Consider the following 11,653-nt stretch of genomic DNA (forward strand, 5'->3'; position numbering starts at 1 on the left):
GTCTCCCACAAGGTTGTGCAAGTGCACCATAACCAGCGCCCCCGACCCCCAGGCCCAGCCCCATCCCTCCTCACCCTCACATCATTTAACAACCTCCTCACTGATGAGGAAGAGCAGTGAACAAGATCATTATCATATTGGTTAGGCACTAAGGCCTTGCCCCCTCACTTCTTCTTACATGTTCACACCCTAAACAGGAAAGTTTATCACATTTAATTAATGTTTATATTAATATTTCATATGCAGGGCGTACAACTGGCCCCATTATCACATCAGTTGTCTATAACACCGGTTGTCTGATTGCCAGGCACACACACACAAACACACACACAGTGAGCAAAGTGAAGGGCAGAGCAACTGTTATCACACAGTTGAAACTCTGCGTGTATGTGAGAGATTATAAAAGCCATCACACAGACTACACACTTGGTTATGATTTCATACTTTTATTTTAAATTGTGTTGGTCTCATTCTGATGCTTCTTTTATGTATATTTCGGGTCCATAATGCCAAAACACACACAGTGTTATCAAGTGCAAACATTCAGCAAACGCGTAGAGGAGTCCGAGTCGACCAGGAGCACAATCCCACCCTCCCTCTGTCGGGCCTCAGGTCCCACATCCCCAGTTCGAGCGGAAGACGTGAGCCTCAGGGGCGTGTCCGGAGGGGTGTGTCCTAACGGGCAAATCCCGATAGGGCGTGGCCCGAGGGGGCGTGGCCCACAACGACACATTTCAACACTTTGACATCCTCGGGCCCTGGACGCTGGAGACGTGCTGCACGGCGCGGCCCCTCACTGCCCCAGGCTCCAGGCAACTGCAGTGTCCCTGAGCGCGACGTCGGGCACCGCTGGCATTGGACGGAAGACGTGGAGGCTGATGAGCAGAAGCAGCGAGACGAGGGGACGCGTCGCTACGCAGCACCTCCCGGATGCTGGAGAGCGCCCCTCACCCACCCCCAGAAAGTGGCCTCCTGCAGGACCACTGAGTTCTGCAAAGACACTGACCCCCACTTCCCCCAAGGCGTGCGGAGCATGACACAGAAGCTCCAGGAGATCATCCGCAGACCAAAGGTCCAAGGACGAATGCGGAAAGGGGCGGAGTCGAGAATTCAACCCTTTTCGGAAAAAAAGCAACACGGACAAGCATGAGAAAAGGCCAAGCACTCGTAAAGTCATGAAGGAACAGGTGGGCGGGTAACATGGAGCAAAGCGTGCATTCCTGGTGTGGCATGACGTGGAGGAATGCGGTAAATACTGAAAGGCAGGGTAAACTCCCCAGCATCACAGGCTTTTGCGTGATATGATGTAACTTCATGTCCTGGATTGAAACGCTTTCCCTTTCTGTCTGAAGTATCTCACTTCCGTTTCTGTTTTCTTTGCATGTTCCTCGGTGCGGGACGACGTGTGGGGAAGGGCGGAGCCCGGGGGCAGAGCTCAGGCCAGGGCCAGCCCTGCTATGTGGAGTTCTGGTTCAGGGCTTTGCCCCCGTTCATGGTGGGGGTCCCAGAACTCTTCCTGGAGCGCTGCTTCTCTTCAATGTCGTGCAGTGAGGGCTCCCTGTACATACACACTGTGGGGAGAGCACGCACACAACGCCATGAGCTCATCACTCCCACTCGGCTCCCACCTCCCCCTTCGCCGGCTATGAGTAAACTAGGCATCAAAGGTGTCACAGCCTCACAAATGGCTCTTTTTCATTCTCCCTGTCTGAGCAGTAAATTCACTACATTTTCATTTACCTGACACGTTTCTCCAAAGCAGCTTATATAGTTAAGGTTACAATTACCACAAGCTTACTGTTATTTGCCCATTTATACAGCTGAGTAATTTTACTGGAGCAATTCAGGGTAAGTACCGTGCTCAAGGGTGCTACAGCCAGAGGTGGGAATCAAACCTGCAACCTTCGGCTCTGAACACAGTAGCTCTAACCACTATATTACCCGTCATCCCTAACACTTCACATGTTTGGTTTGCAGCGTAAGCCTGCAGGGGTTAAGCAACTCAGGGACAGCATGCGGAGGCGCGTGTCGGCCTCAGGTGCAAGCAGTGCGATGAAGAGGCCTTGCCTTCGATGGGTCTGGGTACGAAATGGGAGGAGGGTTTGGTCTTCTTCACGCGGTTGCCCTTCATGGCCTGGCCCTCCTTGGTGAGGCCGAGGAACCAGGCGCGGCCCGACTCCTGCTGCCGGTACACAGTCGATGAGTAGATCACGTAGTAGTTCTCAAAGACGGACTCCTTGAACTTACACTCTGGAGTGAACATTTCCTGGAGGAACATAGAGCAGTGTGGACACACCCTTCTCCACAGTAACAATAAGGCAAAGAAAAATCATGGCTGCTGTACCACATATACCACACACACCTGGCACAAACGTTTCGTACATCTGGTACACCCACACACACACACACACACACACACTATGACATCACGCCACTGACTCCCGAGCTTACCCACGAAATTGGCGCCAGACGTCTGGAACTCAGTTTGTTCATAAATCCGAAGTCACTGTCGCCATTCAGTCCCGGTCAGTAATCTCACATATAGTTGTGGTACAAAATACTTCGTAAGACTCTTCACTCCAGTATTATCATTAACAACGTTGGCTACAACAAAACAAACTCTTGATGAAATGATCGTAGTATAATCATCTCCATCAACTTCGGTTCGGTGCCAATTGTCGGCCTATCGATCCCACACACAGGTGCGTCGTCCCTCATCTCGTCCTTCATCACTGACCCTGAGGAACGGAACACCGTGGTAGGGAGACGAGTGAAGCCATTCTTTGCTCTTTGCTCTTTGCTCTTTACTGCCATCTATGGGCCTGCAGTGTAAACACAGGTTGCATTTGTTGCACCTCTGAAAGAAGAGCGTTGAAAATGCAGTAAAAAATAGCTAGACTCTCAGGACACTGGTGGCTCGTCTGTTCGTAGCAAAGAGGGGGCGTCTCTGCCCGGTCTGGGTGGCGATCCTCGCATCCATCTGGCATGACTCTGGCGTGGGACGGAGCGAGGCGCAGGCACCGCGGACAAGCACCCAGCAGGAGAAGCACGCAAAGGACGGAGCACAACAATCTCTGCGCTAAATTGCACCTTCATTCTTCTTTCAAAGGCAGGAAAAGGAGCTAATTTAAAATTAATTATCTAAACTCAGAGCATCATAAAGCTTTTAGGAGGGTGAGTAAGAGGCTCCACCACAGGCTGAATAAAAGTACTTCAGTAAACATGCAGCTGTGTATATCGGTACAAGTGCATTGCGCCAAAGTGTCGCCCACGCAAATAAATAACGCGATGTAATGAGGCGCACTGACAGCAGCCTGCTTCTCAGAGCTCTTTCAGCAAAAGCCCTTCTAATTAGAGCAAACAGCACCATAAATCACCCGTGGGACTGTGGGAAAGAGTACAAAACACACCCCACCTGCCAGCAGCGTGGAGAGTGCTGCCCCCTAGTGGTGCAGCACAGCGCTTCCTGCCCAGTGACAGCACAAGTTTTCAGTTATTGACTCACTGCAGGATCACTGCTGTTACAGATCTTGCCTGTATGTCTTGCCTTGCTTGTGTGTGTGAGAGTCTGGGTGTGTGTGTGTGTGCGTGTGTGTGTGTGTGTGTGTGTGTGTGCGTCAATTGTTATTCAGAGGACTCATCACACCAGAGTGCCGGTCAGCTCACTGAGTGGCACTGCTGTCTAGACAGTGACCGCAGTCACTTTGGGGGTTTGAGAAGGACACCGTGAGGTGTGTGTGTTCTGGAGCCAGCAGTGTGCTAACGCGGTGTCATCTGACTTGGCTCCGACCACCTGCTCCTGGACAAACTCCTGACCGCACGACACGGTCACTTTGACGCAGTTTCCTCACTGAAACACACAGGTCCTATGCTCCATCTCTTCCTGTAGCTGCAGCAGTATGAACATCTGGACGGTTAACGTGTCGCACCACCAAGGGTGGGGTGGGGCTTTTGGAGGGGGGCTGCAGAGACAGACAGGTTCCCCGCGCCCTCGATTGGCATAGGGGGCTTTGCACATCTGAACAAGTGGTCAGCTGCAGTAACCTATCGGAGGGCAGCCTCACAGTCCACAGCTCACTACCCAGAATCCTCAGTGCTCACGGAAGCATGGCAGTGCAGACACACCTCACCACGTTTACTGCACTTTACTTCATCTTTACTTGAGAGATGTGTGCATTTTAATAATGTATTCAACATATCGAGCATCCTGTTGCATGCGAGGGACTGTCCCCCCACTGCATCAGACACACACACACATACACACAAACAGAGAATGTGTGTGTGTGTAGGGAAAGTGGAAAGAAGAGCAGAGGGTGATCCATAGGGAACAGATCGTTAGAAGATGAAAGCTGATGTGTGAAGCTGGACCTTTGGAAGCGGGCATTTGAAGCTGGTCGTTGTGTCGATGCTGCAGTGTGAGGAACTGCACTGCTGCTCACAGCTCAACGCCAAAGTAGGTCAGAAGAAAGAGGCTGATGAATAATGGAGGAGGAGAGCGAGAAGCGGGAGCCCCCGCTATACGCACCTCCCCATCCCCCCAGCCCATACACACCCCCACCCTCCCCGCCCCCAGCACAGAAGGGGACAAGCAAGCAAAAGAGCTGCACATCCACGTGTTCGCGCGCTCCGTTACGCGTGTCATTAGCGTGTCGCGGCGCTGCCTCCTTCTGAAGCCACGTGGCTGGAGCTGCGGAGCACGCGGAGAACGTTCTGGACCGAGGCCGAGCGAGAGGCGCGTGGCGAGCGGGGGACCAGCGCCAGGGGTCCTGCTGTGCCAAAGCGAATAGCGGTAAATCAACTGTCGACGAGCCGCTCGGTGCATCATGGGAGCCCGAGAGCCCCGGGAGGCCACGAATAGAGGCTGGAAGGATCCCTGTCACAGACATGCGGCCAAAGTTGCCGCAGTGTGACGAGACGCCTTCAGCCAGGAGCTCGCGGGGGGCCATCGGTCGGCGTGCTCAACAGGCCTCTGCCACATGTGTGCGTGCGTGCGTGTGTGTGCGCGTGGCCCATTCAACGCAGCCCCTGTACCTGGGCTCTGTGCACTGAGGCGTCTCTCCCTCCCGAAAAAGGTACAAAATCACACGTAGAGCAGAGTAAAGCTACGGACCCCAACCCCCAGGACACGCCCCTTTACACAGCAAACTGAGGCTCTCCTGCAGTGCAACAGGGTGAGGCTTGAGTTTCCACAGTGATTACAGCAGGTGGCGCACTGGCCTCTCAGGGGACCCGGGTTCGAATCCCACCTCCTCCTGTTGTAGTGCTCGCGATCAAGGTACTTACCTTGCAGGGATACAGTAAAACGTAGCCCTGCTGCACGAGTGGGTAAATCTGAGTAAGTATCTCAGTGTGAGTCACGCTACGGTGCCACGTAAGCAGTGCTTATGAATAATAAGAAATAATTGTTAATAAATAACAGTTTCATTTCACACTGTCCCGTGAGTGAGGCGTCTGCTACTAGGAGGCCTCACCACCGAGATGCTGGCGGGGGGGGCACGTGCCCAAACGGCCCCATATATCACTGTCAGGGGGTACATCAGGAAGTGTGCTTCAGGCCCCCCCACAGCGCACTGCACCGCACTGGACAGATATGCTAATAAGTGCCGTCTCCTGCCACAGGAGAGGTGCTGAGCGAGTCCAGCAGCAACACACTGCCCTATCATCGCCACCAGCTTGCACCGGTACGAGGCCTGCTCAGGGCTGGTCAGCACACACACTTCTCAGAGTGGCCTGTACAAAAAAATACATGCTTCCTCACACACGCGCACACACACACACACACACACACACACACACACAAAGCAACAGGGCCTCACCGAGCTGTAAAGGAATCCCTCTCCGTTCATGGCGATGTAGAAGTTGGCCTTCACCCCCTGGATGGCAACGACACGCAGACCCACTGGGATCAGGTTGAACAGGGCTGGGGACACAGAGAGCAACTCATCACACACACACACACACACACACACACACACACACACACACACACACAGTGTTTCTCCTGAGCCATCTGTCCAATGTTTCAGCTGTCGGACAAGATGTGAAGGACAACCTGGCATAGATCTCTGAGTGTGTGTGTGTTGCGGGAGGTCGGTGGGACCAGCAAGACGTGGCTCTGAACCCACATGTGTGGGATATGCTCAGATAGGAGACGGGTGGGGGTTAGGACACGCCCCAAAAAGCAACTGGTCCCCAGTCCAAACCCTCAGCTCCTTCCAGGCTCCCGCTGCAGGACAGGAAGCCGAGGAATTCCACAGATAGCTCTCCAGCAGCGCATCTTCCAGAACCTTCCAGGAAACAGCAGGTTCACGAGACCCCGTGCGGTTCGGGTCGAGTCGCAGGGCTGGGCTCACCTGACAGCCGTGTGACTCCCTGTGGCGGAGGAGGTGGGCCGTGTGTGTATGTCCCCAGGAAGCCAGAACGCAGAGGCGACGAGGAAGCCCTGAAGCGCTGGGTGGGAGCAGCAAGTCCCCGGAGGCAGCCAGCGGCCTTCCGGAACATTCCACTACAGTGGTGTTCGTCCCAGCGGAGAGCGTGTGGACCAGATTGTCTCTGAACCCTCCAGTGAGACAGTGTCCCCTCGAGGCCCCTGGAGCTATGGAGGCTGTCATATTGATGGAAGGCGCCATTTACCACGCTCTACCTTACACTGCTCTACAGAACGGCTTCCTGACGGGCAGCGGCGCGGCCGACCGGGACCGAGGGCGTCCCTCGACCGTTTCCTCAAGGGTATCGCACATCGAAACTGCGTCCTCAGCTGACAACACAGCTGTACGGCAATTTCAGCGGCAACGCGATCGCTGCGCATTTACAGATGACACGTTTAAATCAAGTTTTAATTGATTACAGCTGAAGCTCTTTGATCTGATGTTACTCAAAGGGAAAGAGACAGAGAGGAGCGCTGCACACAAACAGCACTGGAAACACACAGTACTGCACACACTTACTGTAGTCGCTGTTCTCGTCCTTGGTCCCGTCGATGGTCCCGTCTGGCTGCATCTGCAGGTAGAAGCCCTGTTGGCTGAACAGTCGAGTCACGATGCCTTTCAGCTGTGGTTCTGGAACACAGGAGAGGTGCCGCGTTAGACCCCGCCCCCTTGACTTCTGCCCTTCCCCACATGCGCGCGGCACCCCTCTGAGGCCTGCGTCCCAGATGTGTTCAGATTTCTGTGTGTGCAGTGCCTCTGTGCGGGTCCCAGGGACAAGGAGGGTGGGGGGGCCTAGCGTGGGTCACTGGTGCCACGCTCTCTTAGAAAGTGTGTAAGTGTGAGCGCGGGCCACTCAGCCTCCTCGACCATGTCACGTGTGTGTCCATGCAGGTGTGCGAGCGCAGCACAGGACCAGGTACGACGGAACAGGTACGTCGGCACATGGCATTATGGCGATGGAATGGGCGTGGCCACATTCAGCACGTACAGTAGGACAGACGACACACAGGCGACACGAGCGGCACGTTCAGGTCCATTCCCACCAAGCGGCCACGCACACACGTGGACAGACAGGCCCACGGACAGGTAGACAAAGAGAGACAAGGAAAGGAGCCAGGGTTCGAGGGCGCTCCGGACGAGAGGCCGCTGACCCCCGCGATGGAGGCGTGCACGGGATGGGCGGGCGGACCACACATCACGGAGGCGGAGGCCGAGCTACTGACCTAGCCTGACGCCCCTACGGGACACCTGCACCTGGCAGTTGGACGGCACATCTTACAAGGAAAAGGAGAGACAAGAGCGGTCAGACCGTGTGGGGCAGCGGGGGCCCCCGACGCGGCGACTAGCGGCCCCACAGGAGGGCCCTCCGCCCACGGACACGAGCTCTCGGGGACCCGTGGTGCATTGCAGGGGAGCAGCTCCGCTACGGAGAGAACACGCGTGACACCCGCTCGCTTCTGTCCAGCGAGAGGAGTGATGCTGCAGTCGGTGTTAGCACTGCAACAGCAGTGTAACATCAACATGGTGGTGTGCGCACGCACGCACGCACGCACGCACGCACGCACACACACACACACACAGAGCATCATGTTGCACACCTCCTGTCCACCGGTGCTGCAGGAAACCCAACAAAGTGTGGAACAGGTGGGCTTCTCTTGTCCCACAGCTACACAGTGCCGCCCAGTATGGGGTGAGAGGGGTGATCCTAGAGTCTGGGCTGTATTGAAGGTGTAGATCATGGAGGGGCACTGAAGGGGTATACTGAAAAGAAGGGGGGTACTGTGGAGGTATATTGAATGGCAGGGGGGCACTGTGGGGGTATACTGAATGGCGGGGGGTACTGTGGGGGTATATTGAATGGCGAGGGGGCACTGCGGGGGTATATTGAATGGCGGGGGGGCACTGCGGGGGTATATTGAATGGCGGGGGGGCACTGCGGGGGTATACTGAAGGGCGGGGGCCACTGTGGCAGTATGCTGAAGGGCAGGGGGCACTGTGGGGGTATATTGAACGGCGGGGGGCACTGTGGGGGTATACTGAATGGCGGGGGGGCACTGTGGGGGTATACTGAAGGGCGGGGGCCACTGTGGTGGTATGCTGAAGGGCGGTGGGCACTGCGGGGGTATATTGAACGGCGGGGGGGCACTGCGGGGGTATATTGAATGGCGGGGGGGCACTGCGGGGGTATACTGAAGGGCGGGGGCCACTGTGGCAGTATGCTGAAGGGCAGGGGGCACTGTGGGGGTATATTGAACGGCGGGGGGCACTGTGGGGGTATACTGAATGGCGGGGGGGCACTGTGGGGGTATACTGAAGGGCGGGGGCCACTGTGGTGGTATGCTGAAGGGCGGTGGGCACTGCGGGGGTATATTGAACGGCGGGGGGCACTGCGGAGGTATATTGAATGGCGGGGGGCACTGCGGGGGTATATTGAACGGCGGGGGGCACTGCGGGGGTATATTGAATGGCGGGGGGCACTGCGGGGGTATATTGAACGGCGGGGGGCACTGCGGGGGTATATTGAATGGCGGGGGGCACTGCGGGGGTATATTGAACGGCGGGGGGCACTGCGGGGGTATATCTTTGGCGGGGGGGCACTGTGGGGGCATATCGAATGGCGGGGGGGGGGCACTGTGGGGGTATGCTGAAGGGCAGGGGGGGCGGGGGTGAAAGGAGCGGGTTGATGGCGGAGGGGGGCGCACACCGCACACCGAACCGACCGCACTGACCTGGTCGCCGCCTCACGGGCCTCTTCTTGCCGCTGCAGAAGCGCACCTTGCCGAAGACGCCCAGGAAGTGTCTCTCGCACAGCGAACGCGGGTCTTTGCTCGGACTCGGCCGCCGCTTGGACGTGGACACCCGGTCGCTGTTGGACTCGCGCGCCTGACGCTTCTGGCGGATGAGGGAGCTCGCGATCGCGGCCATGTCCGCGCAGCAGCTCCACAGAAACACGGTAAAACAGGGTGGCGGCGTGGGAGACGCCTATCGGACCCTCATGGTGCCCTGGACGGAGAGCGGCACGGACGGATGACGGTCCGGCGAACCGGTCATCGGTCATCACTCACCAGTCATCAACAGTTCGTAATTCACAAGCACGCTGCTCCGCCACGGGTCCCCGGTGGAGGGGGGTGCGGGGGGGTCGGGGGTCTTCGGCGGTCCAGGTGTGTCCAACCTGTGGTCCGCAAGCCGCAGTCAGACTGCGCAGCCCGTCTGCAGGATGCCGCGTTTCCGCGCAGGCATGAGCGCACCTCCGTCCTCTCCGCGAGGACTCGAACCCACGTCCTTCTGGTCCTTCTGGTTTCCAGGGGCAGCCACGCGCAAGTCCTCCTTCCTGCGGCGGAGCGACGCCCCCCCGGACGGCGGATCAGACACCGGGGGCTCCGGCCGGCGTCCCGAGAGAGCGACAGGACCTCCGGAGCCCCTCATCCGGATCGGATCAGCGTCAGAATGGGAATGGTCTTCATCCTCCTCTTCATGGTGATCGTCACGCGATGCTGCTAATCACATGGCGCGAGACGGAGCGGTGGAGAGCCGCGGCTCCGCTTCCAGGTGACCGTCTGCGGGGAGACGCGCCGCGAACGGAACGGGCATCTGCGCCGCCGCGCAGCTCCCTAACCGCACCTTAACCAACTCACCTTAACTACCGCACCTTAACCAACCCACTTTAACCAGCGCACCTTAACTACCGCACTTATCACTGTACATGGAAAAGGCGGAAGAGCCGGAATCCCCTCGGAGGCGCGCGGTGAACGCAGCTCCTTTCCTCCCCGCTACGCAATCAGACGTGATTGAGGTTTGGATGAGAGGAGGGCGAGAGAGAGAGAGAGAGAGAGAGAGAGAGAGAGAGAGAGAGAGGAAGAGCAGCTGGGGGGTTAGGGTGAGAGATAGAGAGAGAGAGGAGCTGGGGGGGGTTAGGGTGTCCGAGCTCAGAGACGCCAACAGCTCCAGTGAGACAAATGAAGTCCCTCCACCCCCCACGGAGGCCCCACAGAGTCCCTCACCCCCACCAGCTGAAACCACTCGATGCAGCAACACTGCTGTACAAATATTGACCATTAAACTTGTAAAAGGAGTGAGTGTTTGGACAATTTCATAATCACAGTAATAACTTACTGTATAATTATGACATAAGCAAAACAGCCGGTGATTTACTGGAACATATTGCATATACATTTATTTTCATTGCACAGCAAGAGTCAACACCAACAGCCTCTCCACTTCATGAGGAGGGCCACAGCACCGTGACGTCTGCGAATGTGTGCGACCCGCTGATGTTCAGCACTACCCATTACCAATCACACTTTGTTTTCGCAGAACATGACTTGTTGCCTGTGATCCAAAAGCAGTGCGATGGCCCAGTGCTCCATCCTCAGTAACTGCGCAACGAGTCAGAGCCAACTGCTGGGGCACTGAAAACACAGCAGGGAACACAGTGGAGCGCAGGGCCTCCATGGGGGGTGGAGGGACTTCATCTGTCTCACACACACACACACACACACTATTACATTTATTGTGTTGCACACAAGAATAATAATCAGTACATACACATTACAGAACCTTATACTGAACACAGTTTGTCCCACAGAACAGAAAATAAACTGTTTCTCCATTCAGAGTATATTTACAAACATTTTATTCATCTCGTAAAGGTTGAGGAACACATCTCCTGCCCTTGTGAGACACACCTCACACTTGGTCAATAGACTACCTTTAGATAGCATCCATCCGTCCGTCCATCCATCTCTCCCACCCATTCTCAAACCTGGTTATCTACAGCAACAGCGTCCAACTCTTCCTGAAGGACCCCAAGTATTTGCACGACTGTCTGGAGATACAACCTCTCCAGCATGTCCTGGGTCTGCCCTGGGGTGTCCTCCCAGTGGGATGTGCCTGTAGACCCCCTGCACGGGGTTCTCAGGGGACATTTTAACTGGATGCCTGAAATACCTTAACTAACTCCTCTCAGTGTGGAGGAGCAGTGTCTCCGAGGGCCTCCTGATCACTCTCCTTGTCACCGAGCATAAGTCCCATCCTGGACCCACATCATGTCTTTCGCTCTTTAGCAAAAGCTCACGAGCAAAGTTCAGGATGGGGGTGTAGACCGAGCTCTAAATTACCAGCCTTTTTCCGAGGCGTCAGTTTCTGGCTGCTGCCACGGATCCGATCAGCCTTTGCATTACTGCAGCTGCTGCACCGAGCTGTTGGTCAACCTCCCAATTCCTGTC

At 56.1% G+C, this 11,653-nt stretch overlaps 1 protein-coding gene across 2 annotated transcripts; it reads right to left on the reverse strand.

Moving 5' to 3' along the window:
* Positions 1-470: 470 nt before the first annotated feature.
* Positions 471-9,906, reverse strand: LOC114909067 (fibroblast growth factor 12). Of its 2 annotated transcripts, XM_029249377.1 has the most exons (6): positions 9,158-9,906; positions 7,652-7,702; positions 6,948-7,058; positions 5,817-5,920; positions 2,068-2,266; positions 471-1,571 (listed from the first exon to the last, which is right to left on the reverse strand). In XM_029249377.1, exons 1-6 carry the CDS (start codon positions 9,351-9,353, stop codon positions 1,456-1,458), a joined length of 777 nt encoding a protein of 258 aa, XP_029105210.1. In that variant the 5' UTR covers positions 9,354-9,906; the 3' UTR covers positions 471-1,455. The 2 variants fall into 2 exon arrangements, with proteins under 2 accessions (XP_029105210.1, XP_029105211.1); XM_029249378.1 differs by lacking the exon at positions 7,652-7,702.
* Positions 9,907-11,653: the final 1,747 nt, after the last annotated feature.

Source organism: Scleropages formosus, chromosome 25, assembly GCF_900964775.1.
Source record: "Scleropages formosus chromosome 25, fSclFor1.1, whole genome shotgun sequence".
In the NCBI taxonomy this organism is placed as follows: domain Eukaryota; kingdom Metazoa; phylum Chordata; class Actinopteri; order Osteoglossiformes; family Osteoglossidae; genus Scleropages; species Scleropages formosus.

Bases quoted from the DNA above. Each gene is read 5' to 3' on its own strand.
- LOC114909067 (XM_029249377.1), bottom strand. From the start codon at position 9,353: ATGGCCGCGATCGCGAGCTCCCTCATCCGCCAGAAGCGTCAGGCGCGC. The intron at 7,703-9,157 runs GTCAGTGCGGTC...TTTCCTTGTAAG, and splicing joins GCCCGTGAGGCGGCGACCAG to ATGTGCCGTCCAACTGCCAG. The intron at 5,921-6,947 runs GTAAGTGTGTGC...CTGTGTCCCCAG, and splicing joins GGACGAGAACAGCGACTACA to CCCTGTTCAACCTGATCCCA.